The sequence below is a fragment of the Rhea pennata genome, chromosome 2 (genome assembly GCF_028389875.1).
Source record: "Rhea pennata isolate bPtePen1 chromosome 2, bPtePen1.pri, whole genome shotgun sequence".
NCBI lineage: Eukaryota > Metazoa > Chordata > Aves > Rheiformes > Rheidae > Rhea > Rhea pennata.
Window position 1 is genome coordinate 39,807,850 of NC_084664.1, and position 24,976 is coordinate 39,832,825.

General features: G+C 35.5%; 1 protein-coding gene across 11 annotated transcripts in view; it reads right to left on the reverse strand.

Annotated features, from left to right (window-relative positions):
* Positions 1-24,976, reverse strand: part of TBC1D5 (TBC1 domain family member 5) — a 322,054-nt gene that overhangs the window by 160,346 nt on the left and 136,732 nt on the right. For all 11 annotated transcript variants that reach the window (XM_062569298.1, XM_062569297.1, XM_062569299.1 and 8 more), the window contains one exon: positions 2,305-2,371. In XM_062569298.1, coding sequence (XP_062425282.1) covers positions 2,305-2,371 — 67 coding nt within the window. The remainder of the gene's footprint in view (positions 1-2,304; positions 2,372-24,976) is intronic.

Sequence of the window (24,976 nt, forward strand, 5' to 3'; positions counted from 1 at the left end):
CCAGAGATTTTTTTTTAATATACTGTACTCTCTTCCTTTATCATCTTGCCTTTAATTATACCAATAATTTAATACTCTGGCAGTGCAATAAAGACATGAGACTGATTTTAAAATATAACTTAACTTCAGTTTTGTAAATTGTTCTGTAATCCTCTGTGACAGAATATGATTACTATTCTGTTGAAATGGTAGCTAACATCCTATTTATTATATGCACTTTGGACTAAGGAATATAGACATACAGAGGCCAACTTTGCATTCTACTTAATTGTGGAGCATCAAAGACGGCTTGGCACATTGGAATAAGCTTAGGGCACTACAAGAATTTTACTAATTACATAAATTTTTAGCAACAATGGGTAATATTCCAAACGTATTGACAAAACATATTCATAACACTTAGCATGTGTCTTCTGACTCCTGATATTGACAGGTCACCATGTTAAATGTTGAATTCTCCAGCATTACAATAATCTCCCGCTAGCCATCTGACTGAAGCAGATGTGACATGGTCCACTGTTTCAGTCTCGTAAATCTGATCAATCACTATAATCCTGCACAGATACTGTTCCATGCTCCGCATCCTCTATTCACCATTAACAGGCTGCACTAGACTGATGGATGAGGATCCACTACAGTTTACGCTGATTTAAGTAAATGATGCCACAATCCATCCTCCCACTACTCCTAGTTGCATGTTCTAATCCCTTTCCTTGCACTGGCACTAATACTCATCTGAACCTCATCAACTTTGGGAAGGCTGGTACAATGAACTAAATCATCAGAAAAATCACCCTAGCAAAAATGGGCAGGTTTGGCTAGTTCAGCCCCCCTGGACTGGTTCGCTAACAGATGACTACCAGTGCAGGCATAAAGAGCAGGGTGTGGAGAAAGGGCAGGAGTCAGCACCGCAGCTTACACTCTCCAGGAACCACAGAGTAACTGAAGATGGCTTCCTCTTCGAGCTTTACTTTAGCAGGTACAATCAGCTGGGGCTCTCAAGTTAATAACTTTCGGGTGTAAGTGTCCTAGAATTAATGGCAGAGAAGAGCCCTCAACTCCTTCCCTTTGCCAATCTAACCAAATTCTATTTTGCTGATTTTTCAGAGACTGCTTCATGATCTATGTATTTACGTAAATTGCTCACCTGAAAAGCATAAAGATTATTCATGGCAATACTTTTGAGCCCTTCATTTAACAAAAGTAGTTAGCTGCTGCTTTTGTTATAAATGTATTGGGCTATTTACTTTTTTTTTTTTTTAATGCATTAGAGAACACAAATTTAACAGGAAGTTGAGTAAGGCAGAACCCTGAAACCGATCTGCTAACACATTTTTCTCAAAGCAAGCATCCTCACTACAAAGAGTAACATCACAAACTAGGTTTCATCACAACATAAATTAGAACAAAGAACTTTCTAGAATACAGAAAATTGAAAGGGTCTCTAAATAAAAGCTTCCCTGGCCCACTGTGTTCCTGCAGACCTGCCCTCTGTTCCAGTACTGCTCTCAGTCTATAAGCTTTTTTTGAGTGTTTGAATTGCAATGAACTCTTTGCTGTCCCCTCCGGGTCCTTATGAAAAGTCTTTCTTCTCAACATCTTCAAGACCCAGTTTTTTGCTCCCTCCTCTTCTTAGTAATCTCTCAGTCTCTGCTCTGCAAGGGGGGGGGGGGGGGGGGTCTGTGCTTGTTGCATTCCTCCCTGGCTACTCCAGCCGTGTAGCACAGCTCCCTATGCCAGGAAGGGAAGGATGTTCCTCATTTCTCTGCCAGCTGCAACCAGGGCAGGGCAAACAGGCAGGTTCCTCCTGCCTGCTTGGCCTCAGCTCTTAAGCATACACTATAGGAGACCATGAGCAAAAAAACCCAATTAAATAGAAGCCATCTAACTTAGCATGCTATAGGAATTGAAAATGATCTGGTGGTAAACTTAATTTTGTTACACCATCCTTGAGCATCAAAATCATATATAGTCATTCTAGTTCGCACAAATATAACATAGTTCAGTCTTACGGATGAGTATTTAGCATTTGTAGCAGTCACCATATTTTACTGACTGAAAGATGAAACTACACTTCTGATGACTCTATCTATTGCCTGAGTTTTCAATAACACAAGAGGTAACACTTGTTACTTGTTGTCATTTTTCCTACTTACCAGCTTTCTGTGCTTTCAAGTACAAGACATCCTCAGCCATTTACACAAGCAAGACTCAAGCTCAACAACAGTGCTGAAGAAAGTTGTTCTGCACCATGTTCCTTAAACTGGTGTTTTAATTAGAAAATAAATACCAAAAACTACTGACCTGTAAGAAATAAATGTTCCATCAGAATCTGGGCTGTGGTGTATGCTTCTATTTTCATTTGCTGCCCCTAATATAAAAATGAAAGAAAATGATCTCAGTTATGAGACCCTCTGAAAATAAATACCACAGTATTAGTGACAATAGCGAATGATTATATCATATATGGTAACTCCAGTTCATGACAAAACTTAAATGGACACTTCTCAACTTTTTGTATTCAAAATCTTACACCTGTCAATAGAGACAAGAAGCCACAATGTGCCAGTCTGATTGTTCTGAAAATATAAGATTCAGTTTCTTTTGTGGTTTTGATTTAGACCCATCTCAACTTGTTAAACAGAGTTTAAATAGTCAAAAACCATAGAGGTTTGCAATATAAATAGATGTTTGATTTTACTAACACTAAGTCAAAGAATGTAAAAGTTCACTTATTCTGTCAAATATTTGGAGTTGACTGTATGATATCAGATTTTTTTCCATAGCACAAGTTCAAAGCTTCTATCAAACTACTTAAATAGCATGTCTGTAAAACAAGGTGTTTTTCATATTGTCAGCTATATAGATAGAACAGTGACATTCACAGAAACCTAGAGCTAGAAGGAATCCTTCCTCTCTAGAATAGAATTACAAGTTCATTCAAAGACTTACAAGTCATAAGAAATTTTCTACTTTTCATCTTCAATTTATTCATGTCCTGTTTTATAATATTTATTCCTGCCTAACTTGTCATTTAGCTTAGTAATTCTTCTATATCCATCATGTTTATTTATTTCCTTAATATAATTATAGATAGCATCTTGTACCTTTACATCCTTTGTTCTGCTAAATGAAACCATATTCTTTGCCATTTTCCTAAATGAGGCTCCTTGGCCCCTCTTTTGTTTAAATCAGTCTTTCTTAAACACGGAAAAGAATGGATGAAATTACAGACAACACACTAAATGAAGTCTGATCAGTTGAGTCTCTAGACAGTGTTTGTTTCCCTTACCTTGCCTGATAGTGGTCATGCCACATCGTGTTGTATTTTCACAGCCATCCTGTAACCAACATTCCCAAATGTTTGCTCTCTTTAGTCATTTATAACAAGATGGTTGCAGTTTATAGTAAAATTTCTTGCTAGTATGATACCGTAGTTCATATTATTTCATGCCATCTCTTGGAAATGTCCATTTCTGCCTAAATATTCCGTTTGTGCTTGCACTGGATACTACCTTATAATACTGTTCCTTCAAAATAGTCCATCAGTGCAGTCTCACACTTTGTGCCAAGGCAATGAATAAAAATATTGGCTAGGATCTGTTCAATCATAAACTGTTAGAACTGAAGAACTCCTCTAAAAATATAAATCTTTCATTACAATCTGTTGTCACCTATTTGTCTTATAATTACTTTGTTTCACTAATCCTCATATTCTGTATTTCGTAACATCTCCTGTGGCACCACATCAGATGGTTTACTGAGGGCTAGATAGACTTAACATATTTCTTAAAAACATGTTTCTTTTGAAAGAAGGCTAGCAGGTTCGTTGGGTAAAATCTCCTGTTTAACGTAATCAACCCGCGCTAAAAGTTATACTATTTTCTATTTCATTTCTTTGTTTTTCTTAAAAATTTTGCTGAAGCTTACACAGGTAACGGTCAGCTCATTACGCTTGCAGTCACTTTACTATCTTTTTTTTTCTTACTCTAGCTATAGAGACTACATTATCCCTCCTTCAACTACATGACATCAGCCACAAACTGAAAGATTAAAAATTTTCCACAGACAAGCATTTATCAGTATCCTTGAACAAGGGTTACTATGTAAGTCAGATATTTTAATCGTTATTTAACATGTTCATTTTTAATCTCTACCTAACTCTGAGAATCTCTAATTCCATCCTGCCTTTGCTTGAAAATTTGTCTCTACTGGGAATTAAAACTAAATATTCTTCTAGGTTTGGACCATACCTGGATTACATTTAATTTCATTCTCCATTTGCACTGCACAAGGGTTCTAGTTTTCTTCCCCAGAAAATTTATTTACACAATTAAGTAATACTTTCTTTTTACCTTAAATATCGTTCTTAGAACCCAATTCATTTAACTTTTGCTAACTGTCACTATCACCAGTTTCTGATAGCCAGGAGATAGCCTTCTTTGCTGATCAAACTGTATTTCTGTTCCTTTCTGGATCTCTGCTTACTCCAGAAATTCCTTAAGAACTGCTTAATCATCCAGTTTGACACAGAACTTTCCTTCCACATTTTTTTTTCTCATATGGATTGCAAGTTTCTCATTAACTTTTGCACCCTCATCTAAAATAAATTCCAAACCTTTATTACATTCTGGTCTCTATACTGCTCTGTCTAGCTGATTTCACTAACTAGCTTTCTCAATTTAGCTAAATGGAAACCTTACTTATTCAGTCTGCTTCTGGTTAACTAAATTTAAATAAACAAAGCTGGATGTTTCCCATTATTAAAAATATTCTTTTTCTTTTTTTCTTATTTCTTGAAAAATAAACTCTTCCATAATAGGATAGTTTCCAGTAATATATTTTTTCATAGAATACATATATCTACATCTGATCCTGAGCATCTAGAGACATTTCAATGCTTTTCTGATATAAAGCGTCTTTCAATTTTTCCCCTAAACGATTTAAAGTCAAACCAGTCTTTACCTAAATGCTTACATTGTATTTTTTCACCAGCTACTGCAACACTGAAGATATGCTACCTTTTATCATTCCTATCATCCTGTAACAACACCTCCCCTTCCATAATTATTTTCCAGGAAATACTGCTATTAATTACCATCTAATTTCATATGTCTGACTTCAGATAATTAGACTCCCACAATTTTTGTTTTTGCATTATTTCACAAACACACTTTTTCTCCACAGATAGCTTCACCCTACTTCTTATTTGACTACCATCAATTTCTGTACAATCCTTAGGCAATCCTAATCAAGATCAAATACTGAGATGTCTATTCAAATAAAAGTAATTCCCAAGAGGTAAAGTAGTTTACTACTGTTCAGAATTTTTAAAACCATGAATTGATCATGATGTTCAATTCAGAATCAATTCTGAGTCTCTCTGAATTGCTCTTTTTAAATCTAGCACTCTGTACAAATACTGAAAACCAGCAGAGAACCTTGTAGGATTAAATACTTTTTAGAGAGCAGAGTGGAGCAATATAAGCCTCCAGAATGCATAATCCAGCCTCTCCATTCTTCAAATGAGCTTTAGCCGTGGTAGAAGTGGACTGACTGACCGAAAGGAAATCCCACGACACTTCAGGGTAGATCTCAGGATTTGGTTCAGACAGCATTTTGTTGATAAAAAACTTATTATCATGTATTATTATGTTGATAAAGAATTATCAACAAAATAACAAAATATAAATGACAAAAATAACAAAAATTAAGTAGATTTCTCTAGCTAACTACCTGAAGAGCACTAACATTGCCAGAGGTCTGAAATTTAGTGAAGCACCCTTGAAAGAACTATATTCATCCTATCATAGAAAAGGCTTCCTTAGCCTTTCCTTAGATGTTCAACCTCTTTTAGAGCCATATGGGAAAGTGCCATGATACCGGGCAACTGTTAGAGAGACCCAGCACATAGAAACGGGTCCTGAATGCATTAATGCAGTTCAATTAGACTTAGGCACTTCAGAGGTATTCATCCACCAAATAGATATCTATCCTTGGAACTATAATTTTTGTCTTTTTTTTTTTATTTGTAGATGATGTAGAGACTTTGGTGGGGAAATCAATTAAAGCCTAAACTACAGATACCAAAATCACCTCAGCCATTATGAACCAGTGTAGCAACTCTGAAAAAGCCCTATTTTACTCCTCCCAAGTATCTGCAGAATGACAGAATGAATAAAGACGAATAAGGACAAATTAGGTTCACACGACAAGAGGAAAAGAAAAGCATCTGAAAATGGCTACCACACTGTTCTTTATGGTGGTGTCTGGTTTGAATTTTCTTTTGACAAAGTACAATGAAGTGCTGAAGAATGCACTGTGCAGTGATGACACTTGTTGTGGTAATCTTCCTGTCAAAACAATCAGTAAGTCGTGAATACAAAATTACTCACCATTTCCTTTGGTGAGTGACTACGAAAAATCTTAAACTCCAAGTGCCAGCACAACATGCCAAAAGCAAGGGCCTCTTACTGCATCCCAGCGAAATCTTAAGTATTTGGTGTATAGGTTTTGTAAAGGTTTATGTACTTTTAAGTGAGAATTAGAAATACATTACTCAGATCCAGATTTAGAAATAGTAATCTTGGAAGTACCCATCCAGAAACTTAACACTCATGATGGGTATTTCAAAAGCAGTATGAAGTGCTCATCTCTTCCTCTCATCCTTCAGAATCAACACATCATTGGAAAAAAACCCTCTTTTGATTTTGTTATGTAACACCTTCTACCATAGCGAGAAAAGAAATAAGCCTATCTTATATGAGAGAGGCCCACAAAAGAGAATGGGAAGTAGCTATGGTATGGAACTGGAAAGAACACTCATGGTTATTTCTAGGAAATCTTAGGCTGTAGCTCTCCATAACCACATAGCAGTTGTGAGAATTTTAAAACTGAAAGGGAAGAGCTAGACTGAAACAAAAATGCATTCACAATGCTTAGTCTGTAAAAAAGTCTTTTGGATCTCTTAAAATGTGAAGGGTTTCTTGATCTCTTTCCTTTTTGAGGTCTAAGTTTCAAGAATATCTCAAAAAATTACTCCTACCACCTTTCAATTAAGTCATTTGGTACTGCCTGAATAGTCAACTAGAGTTTTCAAAGAAAAACAGAATCTTGACGATAAAAGTTGTTCTTTCACCAGTATCCCATAACAATCATTTGGTGGAATCCTGGGTCTGCTAAAGAGTTTGAAAGGATATCTCTGCAACAAGCTGTCCTTCATAAACTACTACAAGTGTAGTATTCTTCATTTTAAAGCATCTCTCAGAATTCAACATTTTTTTTAACAATTCCCACAGTATTTCAGTTTCCTTAATTGTCCACACATTAGTAATAGAGCTCACATTTTAACAAGTTACTATTTTATTCTGAGAGCCACTTTTGCTGCTTCATTTCATCATTGGCAGCAGCTACCAGAAACTGGATCAAATTTTTATATTCAGCTCTTAGAAACAGGAGTTAATAAGGTGGGTGATTTTGTACTTGTTTTTTTTCTTGAGTTCGCTTTTCTTGCTCCATCCACTTTAAGACAGATATATCTGTTATAGTATCTTGTAAAATGACTTAGATCTCTTTGATTGAATGTGATTAAAATGACAAAGCAAGCACAAATTATCCATCACCTTAAGAGAGGATTCCCTAACCTTCACCTGCTGCTATCTGAAAGGCTTTCCAGTAAACCTTAGTAAGATTTCACAGTCATCAAATATGAAGACAAATCGGACAAATCCCTTACTAAGTAATGACAGTAAGCTGTAGGAGTCTGTGCCCTGGATAACCTCTCCTTAGATGCCTTTGAAAAGGCATGGTGAACATCCAGTAGATCATATAATTTCTTGCATCTTTTTCAATGCTAAGAATCCAACTTACTGGTAAACTTAGGATGTACACATGTATACAAGATCCATGAAGCTGGTACTGGGATTTAGTCTTCAAAAATACTAATTGATTTAGTATTATCTTAATCTTTACATCCTTTCCAAGACTCAAAACTGAACTGAGAATCTAATGAAGAAACCAGAAATATGGAGATTGCTCCTCCTACCCTTCACCAACTCCCCCAGAAAAGGGTTCCAAAACTTCAAAATGTAAAAATGGTATAAAAAATCTTACGCTCTTTGACGGAAGAGAAGGGAAACAACCTGAACTGTAACAGTCACCTCTATCAAAGTAATAACAGAACGTGCAATCTGTCCCAAGAATGTATAAGTGTCCTGGGTTTGTGTTCTGAAGTAAGGTTCATTTAACTCTCAATGAAGGCTGCGGTACCACAGCTTTCAGCATCAGAGCAGTCAATGGTTTTAATACAATAATAAAGCAAGCCTTTCAAAGGAACTCAAAATCATCGGGATATCTTTCTTGCTGCTGATTTAACTGAAGGATATTCCCATAAACCCTTCCTGCAGATGAGCACTCTTGCTCTTCAAAGAATTCCATTCAATTGCCTTATTTTGGTTAAGGCTTTCCTTTAGACAGAGACTGAGGACTAAAGGGAGCTAAGGCTTGGGTGAGTACTACTGGACACAGCTGGAGGCTGTTTCAAAAGAATTTGTATGACTTGAAATTGATGCTGCTTTTACTGAACAGTCAAAAAAAAAAAAAAAAAGAACGTCTCAAATGCAGGCTCCTCTGGGTTTCAGAGCTGCATGCAGAGGATATGTAAATTGTATATTTACTAGGATACTAGGTTCACCCAGAACACACAGGCTTGTCACTCACAGAAATGGTTTTCTTGTAGGAACATCCTTGGGACTGTAGATACAGTAAAAAAAACAGAACTCTGAATAAGAAGCATGCCAAAGATACTATGTGAGGATTATCTGAAAACTGTAAAATCTGTAGAATTTACTAACAATAAGCCTAATTTAAATGTGCACGCTATTTTTGTATTTTTATTTTTCAGCAGAATATTATACTGATAGTATAATCTCTTCTGAAAGAAAAGGCTTGTCAAGGTGCAGTGCACAGTTTCTATTTCAGGCAATAAGAAGAAGCTGGATAGCATTTCAAGCCCCAATTTAAGAGCAGAAAGATGCTCAGGATATGTACCTGGCAAAATGAGCAGTCTGAGCTTAAGCATGAGTTCAACAAGAGTAAAAAAAAAAAAAAAAAAACCGTGAAGAACCATGTAGGGATCACACACGTTTCTCACTCATCTCTTTCCTTATTACTCTAGAAAGAGCTATCTTGTGAGAAATGCAAAAATACAGCACAGAGCTTCTTATGAAAAGGAACAGGATCCTACCATAACCAGCTATGAGCCTACTAGAACATCAAGCTTGAGCGAAATCCCCCTGCTCTATGGATTAACTCCAATGTCAAAATGTTAAAGAAACGTTAAGAAATCAACCGAACTCTAAGCATTTTTGTCTTTGGAAAATTTGTTCTGATGTAGAAGAAACATCTTTACATACATAAGTATGTATCTTTACATACATAGACATGTGTGTATATACACACATATATGTGTGTGACTACTTTTGGGGTGCATATATCTATATAAGTGGTAAGTGATTTAACAACCTTCTGTTGATTATGAAAGGGTTTCATAGCTGTCAGTTTAAGAATTGGTGATAAAAGTGATCCCACTTATGAAATCAGACCGTGCTTTCCCCTGTTTACAAGCATCAAAATGGAGACAGATCTCTTTGTTGACGTTTGCACTCTTAATATTTTCTTTGTATTCTAATGATAAGTTAAAATGTTGTTTTAAAAAACCCAACATTTATTTAACAGTTGTAAAAAAACAAATTCAGTCTGAGATAAAACATCCAAACATTAATGCAGTGTTTCACAATTACAGGCAGGGAAAATTTTAACACAAATATCTGCTTGCAGTCTAAGCTTGTCAATTCTTATAACATGACTTCCAAATTCCATGCTATACTCATTTTCAGCATATTTAAAGCTTAATAATTTAATGATTTATCCAATTTTAATTTACACTTTCAAAACCACTTTGAACAATCTGAGGTGCCAGTGGAGATCATAACAGTGGTCCTGGTTAAGTCAAATAATAATTATAGCGCTTTCACTTTAAAGATGAGATTATTTTTAATTATTGAGTGAAGTACTTGAGGTACCTTACTTATATAATTACGCTACTCATTAAATGGTTATTGAAAGCTGAAATGTAATTTTAATGACAGCTACCTATTTTTCTTTGCACACTTTATAGATGACAGATCAGTCAGGAATTCTAGTTTGCTCAAAAAATCCTTGCAGCTGCACTGGTTCTTTCAGGTGTAAAACAATTAAGCTGTGCTTATTTTAAAATTTTAAACATTTTTTCTTCAAATGATATTTTTACAGTTTATAGAAACTACTGAAAAACAGAACAATAATGCACATATATTTTTCTTTATAACAACACAAAAATTCTGATTTTAAACTATATACATTACGAACAATATCCCCCCCAAAACAGGGACAATACAAATATGAAAGAATGATTTTAGTCAAAATGTGTTCCTCACATAATGCAAACAAAAAAAATTGCTTAACAGATTGCAGACCTTTATTGTGAGTATAAAGGAGTAATCAACATACAATAAGCATTTTACTATGCATTAAAACTATATATAATGCCACGAGACTCCTTTGCTTTTTGTAATACCAAGGTTCACAACTCTTCAGACATAAAATTCCTTCCTACTATTTACTCCATATACATACATTCATCAAAATGATCTGTATAAAATGTATTCTAATATTTAAGAATCTCTGACAATTGATACCAATTGACAATTGAGTTTTGGGCTCAGAAATGAGCAAAAGAGTAATGCTTTGTATTTTAAGTCTTTATACACGATGTTTGAAACTCAGCATATCTGCCCATTGTTCCAAATGTCAGCGTCTTGTTCAAATTAAGCTTTCCTTTTTCACAATGAAAACCAAACAGAAGAGTAAATTTGTTTCATTAACAATATTAAAGCAAAGATTTCTGAGTTCGCTGTATGGGGAAAAGGCAATAAAGTTTTGAAGAGGGAAAAACTGCTTTGTTCCTTCAATCCCCTAGTTGAAATTAATTATAGCAAATGTTTATGAAAACATCTGTTCCATACAGTTATAAATTCTTAATTTTAGCACGGGCGATTCCAGGCTCCTCTATTATTTTGAAAGAGAGCAGTCTGACAATTGAAAGGTTTACAAAAGCACAGACAATTTGCATTTCTACAGTACCAAATACGCAGTTTGGAAAGTCTTCAGGATCTCTGCAGCAAAGGGAAAAAATAAAATACAGAACGACTGCGAACACTGAAGCTTTCCGATTTGGGTCCACGAATAGATGGCAGTAGAAGGAGCAATCAATAAATAAACGGAAAGCTAACCTCAGAACACACGGAAGATCAAGCTTGTACTACGTTAAGCAGTTCTTTAAAAAGTAGAACGTAGTGAAGCCGCTGCCTTCGTTCTGCGGGCTTTCCTCGCAAGGAAGGCGCGCTGCCCCGGCACTGCTCTATCGCGCCAGCAGAGGGCGCTGCAGAGTTTAGGATGATCCAGCCGCCGCCGCAGTTCTGACGCTCAATTGTTTGTACAATAAGCTCCTACACCACAAACGATCTTTCGGACTTTTTACATAACACCCTTGCAACTACAGTGTTAAATTCAATTTACACCAAATAAGCTTTTAAAATGATTAAATGGAGCAAGCTTAAAGCAGTGTACAGAAACTGAAAATAATGCCTTCAGCTAAAGAATTAAGTGCACTGCACTTCTGATATTTATAAAATAATTATTAAGCTAGAAACTTAAAGAACGTTTCACTCTGAGCAAGTTGTTGAAGTTTGCTGAAATAAATACGACAACTTTTTTAAAGCAATATCAGATTTTTTTTTTTTTTTTTTTTTTTTTTAAGTACAAACCTGTCTCTCCTCCCCTTGCTTCAAACCCATTTAGCGTTAGGTACTCACTTTGAGTGCATGCATTACTTAGTATCGATTTCTTGGTAGCATTTTAGTTCCAAATATCATGCCCTAATATACTGTATTTTGCTAAGAATGAAATAAAAAAGGATACACTATCATAATTAGTATTATATGCAGGTAATTAACTGTAAGAATGCCATTACAAGTCTTACATAGGATAAAGTATTTCATTTCCCTATCACCACGTATCCATATGAGAAAAATAAACTAAGCATTAACAGTGGGCTTTTTCCTTTTAGATTTATTTGAGTTAGGAAAGGAATGCAAATGGAAAACACAACAGAGAACCCGCACATATGCTACTTTTGCAATAGTGAAAGCTGGTGACATTTGAAAATAGGTAAGCAACGCTGACACAAAGGTGCAAAATCAAAGCTCGTTTTAGCCCTACAGAAAGGCAGCAGAGCTGCTGAACAATATGGTAGGCAGATTCACAGCTCTGCAGTTATGAACAAAAACTTCTTGAGATAATAAGACTATCTAGGATTGCACATTGCTCAAACACAGTCAGTTCTGGTGTCTTTTGGATTGCTGATTTGCTACAATCAAGTGGCATCTTCTGTGATCTTTGCATATAAAATCGCAACTGTGTATACGCATATATGAGTAAACTCCATGTATTCTCCAGGCAAAATATCTGTTTGAAATAATTTTATCTATGCACTTGAGTTCCAATTAAGACACACCAAAATAAGAGGGATTCCATTTTAAGTGAAACTGATTCTGAGTGTTTACAAATCTAAACACCAATTCTGTCATTAGGTTAGTCCGTAAATTCACATACCACTTTTTCCACATGAAAAATGTGCATCTGAAAGAAAAAGTGTGGATGGAAAAACATATACAAAAGTAGAGATGACTAAATTTGGATTTGGATGTAGCATCAACGTTTAAGAAATGTAGCCTCTCACAGCTTTATGTAAAACAAATCCAACAATTAGAATATTCAAAGGTTATATTTCTAAAATATTTTTTCCTGGTGAAGCATTTGTATTTACTCAAATAGGCTCAGCTATACACTGATCTCAAAACTAAAAACAATAAAAATCCATTGAATAAGGAATTTTACTCATATCATTTAACTAGTTCATAGATGCAAGATGAATGCCAGATAAGAATTCCTAGGTGATTTTTTATGTACTAATACCTTAAAAAATGTACATTCATCGGTGCTTTACCAGAATCTCTTCTTGCATCATGTGAAGGCCAAGCTGAACAGTAATGCTAACAGTGATTTACACATTTCAGAAAATGCAGGTATATGGAAAAATAATTAGACTTCCCGTTCAGTGGGAACCACACAATACTAGTTTATGTAAGCAAATGTGACTTCCACTGAAGTCAACAAGAATTTAAGTTCAGTAATGCCTGGACTGAATTTCTTATCAGCAGCCATAAGGCTGATAAAAGAAAGAACTACACAGGATAAGGCAAAACATGCTTCTTCCCACTTTTTTTCAGCCATTGTTTTTCCTAGTGTACCTCTTCCTTGTCTTTGTGCAAATTACATCCAATTCTGCCCACATTCTCAATGTTACAGTCTGTATCTGCTACTTAATATTGCTGATCATTTATGATACCTAACTTAAGTTCCTAGGTCATTACTTAATATGACCGGAAAGCTCCAGGATAATATATATATACATTTTGCTTTAGTTTGATCTATGTGGATGGTCTGTACCTGATAAATAATATCACCTTTAACTTCAAAAAAACTTCCAAAAGAACATACACAATTAAAAAAATAAATTAGCAAAAGTAGCAAAATAGAGGACATAATAATCTATTATAATCGGGGAGAAGTACCAAAATTAAATTAGACTTTGTACAGAAAGAAAGATGTTAGAAGCAGTTTGGAATCATCAGTACAAACTTACTTATGTTCCACCGTATATAAATGCTGAGTGACTTATCACTTGCATCCAGAAGAATTTAGCTAATTTTAACTTACAAACAGCCTAAAAGGCCTTTGAGCTATAAATTGCAATAATCTAAAGATGGCAAGAGGCAGTAAACATGAGTTAATGACTCAGCATCCTCCTGAGATAGCACTGGTCATACAGCTTTGCTTAATCTTAGACATGCACAATCAGTGTAAAAAGGTGGTCTCTAGAGACCATTTACACTGACAATAAGAAAAACATACCACCTCTTCACACATATGAAGGCTACTATGGTGCTTTAATTTACTTCAATTACCTCCTATTTTTAACCACATTTGTATCTTACAGATACATGCAATCCTTCTGTTTGTGATAATATATCATATGTAAGTATATTTTGATTTTCGTATTTGAAAGGAGTAATGCATAGTCCATTGAGTTGAGGGAAGACTGCACCAGAAAGATCACATAGAACAGTTTTCTAACATTCTGCTATTTTGCCAAGATTAAATGATAGTATAAGACAAATGAGAAAGGATTAAGTGCTCTTTTACTGAAATAGAATTGCCCTTTCAACAAGAAGCTAGTTCTTCAACAGAGAATAACAGGTTTATCAGGAGAAAGGCCAGCATGGCAAGGAAGCCACTTGGTAGTGATATGCAGCCTCACCTGTTAAAATTTGTGAGGTGGTCTCACGATAAGGAGGATCAGAGGTTACAAAAGAGCAGCAGCAATTCTGCTTTGTTCCTTTGCTGTTTCTTATTCAAGGAAGCTACTAATCAGTGAGCCCGAGGTCTTACAGCACTACTGATGGATCTCAAAGGATTCACCTGAAAGGAGAACGTATTTTCGCGGACCTTATTACTTAAGAGTAAGTATGTTCAGAAACACTGAAAAACATACTGCTTTTGTTCACTCAGCACATGAACGCAAAGAGGCATAGCATCAGATCAGAGCACGCACAGCAGCTACTGTTCTGAGGGATACGTAACTAGCTACTTGCTTATTTGGATGACACAGCAGACAGCATTTATGGCTAAGAGGCAACCAGAAATAACACACTGTTGCTGTAAATGGAAATGCAGGAAATTTAGGTGCACAAAAAACCAAAACACAGTGGAACAGCCTGGCACCCTTTGGAAGGGCTGCTACTGTCCCAAGTGCCAGCAACTGAACTGTTGGTTGCAGCCCTAGGGAAGAGAAAGCAGGTCAGAAATTCAAGGTTACAAAGTTCTTATGCAGATGTAAGCCCTGGGCAATGCCTGGACTTTCCTCAAATTCTGTAGTTTTAAAAATGTACTGTAATAGGTGAAGTAGGTCCTTCATGAAACATCCTGGGAAGGAACCAGTTAGTAAAACACCCAGGGCCATGGAGAGGCACTTGGACACTCACAGCCTCCTAGTCACCCCTAGCAAGCTCTGCTCCTCTGGCCCTTCCAAGCTATGGCCTGGTCTCTTCCCCTGCCACAACTCCTCATGCTCCTTTTAGCACTGCTGAAAGCAGCAGAAGGGCTCCAGGTAATTTATCCCGGTTATCCCAGTCCCTTCGCAAGCCACCCATAAAATTGCTTCAGTCAGATCTGTAGGTCAGACAAGGTACTTTGGACTTGCATCAATGTAAACTAGAGGATAAGATGTTAAATTAGTTAGAAGTAGGATCCTGCTTATATATACTAAAAAGATATGTTTTTAATAATGCAACTATGTAATACATTTAGCAGCACTAAACACAAACACAAAAATTTTAAAGAGATAACCAATGGTTTACTAACTATGAACATCTTAGAAGTGCATATGATTTTTACTTCCTTTATCCAGTGTTCATAACACAAGAGAGAGCACATTTTTTTTCATTCCTTAACGAATCTATTATGTGAATGATTTTGAAAGAGCAACTTAGTCTCCGGGTAAAGTTTAAAGTTTACTGGGTAAAATATAAATGAGCTCTGTCAACAACAGAATCTAGAGGTAAGACACAATTCAAATGCACAGTTCAAATAATCATATTACAATTTTTATTAGGATACTTTCACTGTAACAGCACCTGGTAAACTTAAGCAAGACAGCCTGAGGAAAATACACTGCCAGTAAATAACACTGTCACACAGTTTCAAATGCTCAACTCTAAAAGGATGTTCCTGCTTCCAGTGGAATAGCCCTTATCCTGATCAAACCAACTAACATCGAACTAACTAACACAGAAAGCGCTGACACCAAGAATAGACACCTCAGCTTAAAGCTGGTTGCTTAGTTTGGTTATCCTTAGTTTGCTTATCCTCAGTTTGCTTATCCTTAAAAGATGAAGCCTGCAAGCCCTGGATTCTTATTAGAGGCTGCCTAATCAAGGCTGCTAAATCCATACCTGAGAGGACCATGCAAAGGTGCAGGACCCTACATTTTTTACAGATTTTTCTGGTGAAAAAAAATTTAATTGAACAATATAAAAGAAGTACTGACCTTGAGCTTTTAACCTGCCAAATCAGAATATACCAAAAAATAATGAAAACACTGAAAAAATAAATTCTTTTAAACCAACCCTTGGTTGATTGGAGAGCAGCTACCTACTTTGCTATTGCAAACGCAGATGCATTTATGAATTACTGATCTGGAAAAACTTGAAAAGCAAAGGTATATGTATTAGCAGTAAACACTAGATGTAAAAAAGCTGCACGTCCACAGTAACCTCAGTATATAATAACGTATCACAGTGACAACCACAATGACAAAACCCTTCTATTTACTACAGTGTAAGGTAGACTGTGGAGCATTGGCACCTGTTGTAAATACTGCAAAAGGAAATCCACACAGAACATCTCTGCGAAGCAATAGCTAACCCATTATAGGACAGATTGCTGTTCTCCACTCTTACTGTCCTGCAAGGGCAATGACTGGTGTAAATCGCTATTGGCACTTTAGATGGAACTAAAGATGCAAGTACAAAGAACTTGGAAATGTAAGAAATATGAGACTTTAAAAATGTAAATTAAGACAACTATGACTATGTTTCTCTTGCATAGAACAATCACATTCAAGTTTTCTAAAAGGATGATGATTTAGTTTATGCAATAATAAGATAAATGTTAAGTAGTAGTGAATTTTTCTAGATGGTAAGCCCAGCTCTCCAATACCGGAAATGTACAATATGTTTTTGCCAAAGAGAAACCAGTCTGGTTACAAGAGGAAAACATCATCAAGCATCAGATAGCATCAGCTTTTTCACTTTGGATTTCTTTTGACCAGTGCCAACTAAGAAAACTGTACTATACACATGTAACAGATTTAATCATAGAAATATCAATCTGGAGAGCAACAGAATAGTCCTCAGGGACTACAAATCCTAAAATAGTTTCATGTTTTCATCAGATTTCGCCTTCCAAAACAGGTATGTGGCTATGATTTGCTAAGCTATATGCTAGCATATAGTACCTCTCCATCCAACTGGAGAGCAGAAAAAGCTCTAACCCCAAACCTGTGAATCCTTATCAACGAAGCTCCATGCTGCTGGGTTGACACTCAAACATGCTGCCCAGATGGCACTGGCCTCATGTGATGTGAAAGTAACCTTTCGGCAAAAGGTCCTTTAGGCATACCCGAAGTGTGGTATTACAGACTTCTAAGCATGGGTGCAGAGGATACAAACACACTCTGGAAGTCAAACTCAGGGCAAGAAGTGCCTTATACGAGCGTAGACTTTATCTGAGAAAACAGGGTTGTTTTATGACCTACAGTCACAGTACGAGCAAGAAAGAAAATATATGTCTGAACAAGTTTTCTGTTTCTCCTCATTGGAATGATAGTGAATAAAGAACACTAGCATGTGAATACTAGTGTAATTACTGAATAGTTCCCCACATAATTATGCAAAACAGATCTATCCTTAAGTTAATGTAGCCACTTTCTTTGTTCAACAGAATTTTCATGCCACCCGTCAGTCACCCCAAAATACAGACCTTAGATGACTTAAGTACACAGAATTTACTCACTTGGTCTGTAAAATAAGCAATGCATGTGAGTAGAAATAAAGGTTTAATGAAACAAAATAATGTACTCCACTAGGGAAAACACATTTTGCCCAAAGAAAAATCTAATGTAAATAAGTGGAGACTTGACTATTTGATAAATACAGCCCCAAAGGTTATATGTTTACTGAAAGAATATAAATATTATACATGATGTAGATTTTTTTTTATGTGACTGGAAACATTAATTGCTTTCTAAATACAATAATATTCTTTCCCTTCAAACTGTGAGGTCTCATTTCTTTTACTGCAACACGTAACCAATTACCTAACAAAAATGTTTACATTAATCACAATGACTCTGTATTTTAGTTTTTATACTACCAATTTTATTTTTGCTTAGAATTGAACTCCCTCAGGCATTCTTTCGTGCCAACTGTTAATTTCTATCAGTGATAAAGTTCCCTTAAGCTTCTTTTAACATCTACTGGACATGACCTCATAAAATTTAATGCCATTCATTAACCCCAAGCACTTAACTTTACACAGTAATGTCAGGCATCTGACTTTTCAGTGCATGAGAAATCCAACTGGGAACTGTTTGAGAGATACAAATTACAAATCATTTGAGTAGTATAAAGGAAGGCAACAACCAATATTAAAGGGTGAATCAGACTTTTTTAGGTAAAAGTAGGGTTCTTACGATACCTTCCATCTAGAATCACAAAGCATTTACACAAACAAGGAAGAGGTTACAAAGTAGTAATTCTAGCTTTCTAGTGTGCTGAAATTCAAAGCTGAGGCTGAATGCCAGATTTTTAACACTGTCTGGAGTAGATATGATTTACAGTCGCTCCCTGGATGTCCAATAGCCTTAAGGTGTTTCAAAGGAGCACAGGGTCAGACCACCCTACCAGCTGAAAGGCAGCACACCAGGAAGACAGGAATAGACTGGAAGAAGCAGCTTCTTCAAAGTGCTTCCCCCTTCCTTCCTGCAAGAGCCTTGCCTAGGTTTAGTTTTAGACTGAGCGCTCTTCTTTTGACTTTGGTTAAGTATTAAGAAAGCTTTCAGAGGGAAGAGCTCTCTTTTTATTTTCCCTAAGATGCACAGATGGGTGATGCCTGCTTAACTCATTTAACCATTTAGCCCAGTGGCTCTGCATACGATTGATAAATTGTGGGGAAAATTCCAGAGGTGAATGAAAAATTCTTAGTCACAACCTTCTGGGTTCTCTCGGGCCATTCAAGGAGATTCCTTGTGAGGAGTGGAAATCAGCTGACAGTCTGCCAAGGCCATGTGTGTAAAAAGGGCACACTGTCAGAAAAAAACAAAAGCAATGTATTTTTTATTTCTGCTGGCTCAAGAGATATCTAAGTATCTTCTGTGGAAAAGGACAGTTCTACACAGCTAGAAACATGGTTAACTGGAGTTCCAGAGAGTGATCTGCTTATTTATCTTTGTTAATTAAAATCTCTCCCCCTCCAGTCTGTATACAGGGCTCGTTTTTTGTTTATGTCACAGTCTGTTACATTCTGGGTTAAGCAGTTTACACTGTTGGAACAAGGATCATCTTAACATTTCTATACAAATTGTACGAGGTGGCTATAAATTGCTTTATGAGAACCCACATGAGATTTGATGATGATGTCTCTAAGTGCTACAATTTTATTTATTTATTTTTAAGCAGCAAAAAGATCTGTTTTCAGAATGAAGCAGTAGTTCCTGAATTTACTGATCTTAACTGGAAAATACATCCCCTGCTACCCTATAAATTTAAACAGATGGAAGTCATTTTGCTCAAGCTTTATTTCTACAGAAAGGTATCTCTAAGCAAAAGGAAGGTATTACAAAATTGAGGTTTTCACTTGAGCAACTATAATTGTGGTACCAGCCACAATTCAAAATTTTCAGAATAAGTATATTAACTATGAAACATATATAACCAAAAGCTGCACCCCGTACACAGTTTATACCATTGAAAATGTTTCTCCGTCTTGAATGCTGCTGGTCTAAACCTATTTTACCTTCATTGTATTACAATGCAACACCAGGTAAGGGCGCATCAGTTAGGAAAAGTTCTGACTGCCTAATAGCTTCTGAACGATAATAAAAGATGCACACCAGGTCACCGGACAATGGCAACCAATTTGTCTGTATTTGGCAAGCCAAAGTATTAATGTTTTATAAACGTAAACTAAATTATATATTTTACTAACCAATATAGAGGTAAATTTCTGCACAGCATAAACACTTGTGCTATCAACACAAAGATACTGATAGATACTTCGATATTGTAAATTAGCACTCAAGCTGTAAGATGCTAACAAAAATGGAAGTTTATAAAGAATCACTGCCAGACTCTTAAATGTAGCAGCACTTGTGGGATTTTCTGTAATATAAATAGTAATTATCTTCAATGAAGAATATATCTGCAGAAATAAGTATACTGGTGTATATACTCAAACTCTCAACTGAATTTTCTACTTATAAACCAAACTTCAAAATCTGTAAATTCTGAGTGACACAAACCCAAAAAATAATATTTTGCGCAAATCCATCTCTACATCCAAATAAGCATACATGTGCATGCAGATACACAACCACTAAAATATACATAGACAAACACTACAATATTAGCGCGAGGGCATCTACCCTGTAGACAATTCAATCAATCTCTCAAGCGACACCCACACGTGCTTGCACACACAAAAGCAGATGTGGCATTAAGATTTACAAAGTTATTGAAACTTTTAACAAGTAAGACGCATCTTTACTTAGCTACACCAGAATGAGGAATAAAGGGGTTTACATATGTTCCAATTCTAAACCTATCAATCAAACCCATGTTATTCCTTTGGGAGCTTATTTACATGCATATTTATCAGCCTCACATGCTAATTCCCTGCTGTTTTATGCCTGCGAGGCATGTTTATGAGTCATAATTGTTGATCTCATTTGATGTATTTCACTGAAGTAAGACATTATTCAGTTATGTGGCCTAATGTCAATGAATTACGATGACCTGATCTTTGAAATGCAACTTGCTCTTTAATTTTTATTAGAGCATAACTTATTCAGAAAAAGAAATACACTAAAATGGAAGATTATATGCTTTTATAGTCATTTCACTTAACCATCTTATTTTTGAAACACTTCTCCCTACCTCTAGGCAAAGTTTAAAGACTGCAATTTGTAAACACCACGTGAAAAGAATCTTTGCCCAGAAATAGTACATATTTCTCAGAATGGGATTTTTAATAGAGTTTTTATTTTGTTTTAACCAGTCATATGACAGGCCTCCGGAACACTGACACACAGTTTGAAAAAGGAAGAAAAAGACTAAATCCTAAACCCCCAAATCGTGCTTTGTATTAACTTCACTAAAACAGTGACAAGATACACACCTAGGTGCAACTAGTAAATGAAAACTACTTAAATAAGATAAAATGTCCAAAAACCAATTCATAATCTCTGATGCAAAATGGAGACAATTTGTAAGCAAAATTCACTCTATGGTCAAAGTAACGCCTTAATGGGGGAGTAACTGCAAGGTGTACAAACTTCACGGTGGCAGCTTGGGTTGCGCCAGCAATGGCAAACAAGGCGGCAAGCCGGAAGGGGCCCTGGCAGATGGCTGAACATGGCATGTGTACAGTTCTGCTCCTTTCAAAAAGACCAGTCATTCAATGCCTGAAGTGATCTTTAAAGTTTTAAATTGCCTTGAAAAAATCTGATTAATAGTATTTCTCAGTAATAATGCCTACTTTCCAATGGCATTAAGCATGAATAAAACAAATGAATAGTTATTTCTATTCTCTTGCAGCAAAGCCTTGCCATATTTATTGTAAAAGCTCAAAAAAAAAAAAAAAAAGGTTTCAGAAAGAAAGCATTGACACTACTTGTGTCACTGCAGGAGCAATAGTGCAAGTGATCCCTTCTGCTAGGCTGACCGAAGATTACCACTGTACACATCAATTTACAGCATGATTTTCAAATGTCACTACTTCCTATCTTAACATTCAGTATTGTCTGGATATATTCATTATCAGTGTTACATATGTTTCAAGTAAGGATCTGTTGACAATTGAATTCAGCTTCACAAAAACGAGGAGTATTTGACCAATGACTTGATTGTCATACAATCGTCCAACTTAAACACAGCTTTGTATTATATTAATTAAAAAAGCCTTTGATATCTATCTGTTCAAAAGTTTCAGTCTCTGCTCTCAGCTGTAGCTTTAGCCAGCTACTAATATGCAAAAAAAAAAAACCCAAAAAACAAAAAACAAAAAACAAACAAACAAAAACTTTGTTTACCCAGGTAATGCAAATGCCAGAAATGAAATGCAGGGTGGTCCTAGCAATCTCAAATAGAAACTGACAGTTTCAAGAGTAAATATTTTTGAAACAGTAGAAAACCTGCAATTATCTTACTAAATTTGTAATATGTAGAGGACCTGTTCTTAAAGGTTATTCATCTGAAGATGTTAAATCTTGAGCAGATTTTTCACGTCCAGAATGAAATCTGTGGTTTTCATTTAAGGCTGCTTCTACAAGAAAAAAACAATTCCTTTCAAAAATTAAATGTATGAGAAATAAAAATGTTTTGTAGCTCTTTCAGTTTTTATACGCTATTTTTTTGAAAGAGCTATAGAACATTGTATGACATTTTTCCAAATTAGAAATTTACTTCTGACAAAATTATGTTAGAAGGCAGCTGCTAAAAAAAACCCTGCATTTGAAGAAGAAGCTACACAAATGGCAAAGTGTGGCACAATTTTAATTCCAGAACGCTTAAAATGAAAGTTTTCACTGGCTATAAGCACAAGAACTCCAGGGCAGGATGAAAACCTTTCCCAGTATACGGTCTGGCTTAAATATTTTCTTTCTTTTGAGTTCAGATAAAAACAGGACTGGAACTAATTGTTTTTAGAATAGCAGCAATTAATGCTAAACTTTTTCAGGCAATAGAATCTCAGTCTTAATGTAGCTGACAATCTCACAGTCACCTAGCTGTGATAATTCAGAACTGAGGCTTGTTTGCTTTACAGAGCAGCATTTTCTTTCATATTTCAATAAAGAATGAACAAATACCAGGTCACAGAAGTTTGGAGGTGGCCCTGTGGCTCAACATGCTTCTTTCTTCCATTAAGATAACATCTGTTCTGGCCACCAGTCAGCAAATCAAATTTGATGAGAATTCATCCGAGTGCAAAGTAGAAATCCCCACTAATGGACAGATTTATGTTCCTCCCCTCCATCCTTTAAATATCTCAAATGAAAAGTAAACAAAAACCGTGATGATATCTTCAAACATTATGACAAACATATGGGAAATGTACCCCAGCATTCTTAATCTCAAATATTTTCACTTTATCAAAAACATGTTTTCATGTGTATTACATAGGAACTCTATGGCATACACTAAAAAGCCCTGAAATTACATTTAGTACAGAAACACTATATAGTTGGTTTTTCTAAGGTTAAATAACTGATTCCATTACAAATCCAATTTCTCAGAAGAAAAGAATTATCACTACCATAAAAGTTGTATCTGGATGAAGTTTGTGCCTTTTAACTTCCAAGAAGACAAAGAATAATAATTTGTAATGGGGTATCAAAATTTTAGTAGAGAAATTTATCACACATGGCTTTTGCTATTATTTTGGTTATATGGTCCCACTTGCACTGAACTGCATGGGATTTGTCCAAAAATATGAGTGCAGTCTTCCTCTCCCAGAGTTTATGTATTATCACTATAGTATCCAAGCAGAAACATTTAACTGCCAGCTGTTCCTGCAGATTTGAAGATACTTAAAAGAAAAAAAATAGAGTAGATTTTTTAAAATCATTATTACAGCTTACATACATTAGATCTGATTTTCGACTTTTCTGCCTACACTGCATGAAATACCAAAGACACAGGTGTTCCATTCACATCAACAGTTAACATAAAGATATCATTGTATTAACTGATTTGCAAGTTGCACTGATGAATATCAGTTAATACTCACAGTAACTAAGGACACAATGAAACAGTAAATGCAATACACAGTGCTTGCTTTGAAAATTCTTTTAAGAGGTTCTAGTATTTTGACACTTTTTTGGATAAGAATTGGCAATTCTGAGATACAAAATAGTTAAAAACAAAACAAAAACTTGGTAACTTTTTCATTAAGCTGAAGTAGCACTCTCTACAATTTGTTCCTAAGTCAAAGGTTCATAGTAACACCTGTAATCTGTGCTGATCTACTGTTTTCCACAGTTTAAAGAGTATTTTAACACATTTTAATAATTTGAACTTTGATTACTCATATTTAACTTTGATTACTCATACTATAAATTATTATCTGAATCTAAAATATTTTCCATTTTGCAGCTACCAAAATACTGTATTTCTCAATTGGATTACCTCATTAGTTTCTGTATACTATATCCTTTTGTGTTGTTTGTATTGCAGTCGAAGCATTATAGTCACATGATGAATGATGCAGTAATCTAAACAGATCTAACACAATGAAAAAGCTAAACAGGGATACTTAGGAATAACTAAAAGATACTCTAGACTGATGGAGTGTTCAAGCTTTTAATATACAAAATGTGTATGTGTATTTACATACATATAAATCTTAAGCTTCAAATACTTAGAAACGAAAAGCAGCAATAGTTTATTTATACGAAATTAGATTTAAACATAAGGTCACATATGTGCATTTAAAACATCATGTCCCTTATCTTGTATCATTCAGGTTTGGGTTGGTTTACTATTTTGTTGTTTGGGGAAAAAGGAGAAAGGCAGAAGCAAAGAGGCTAGACATATTTCCTTCTCCCCCCATTTTAACACTTAACTTTTCTAGAGGTACCGGGGTTCTACAATTATCCTGAACACATCTGAATTTTATTCAACTATTGCATTTTTATAAGTAAAAGGAAGACCAAGATTTTAAAAGTCAGTTAAATGCATTCTGCTTTTGAGTGGCCAAATCTTGAGATCAAATGCCTGCACATCCCCGAATTGAGGCTTTCCAAGTAACTAATCGTAATTCAACATCTTGGGCTAAATTATTGCTTCACTTAAACAATAAGTGCACTCAGGCTTGTTACCTTTACAGTCAATTGGAACTTTGCCATTAATTTTAATAGGATCAGGATCAGGTCCTTGACTTTTTCTACATCAAAGAAAAATCTTTCACAGTCATTTTGTTA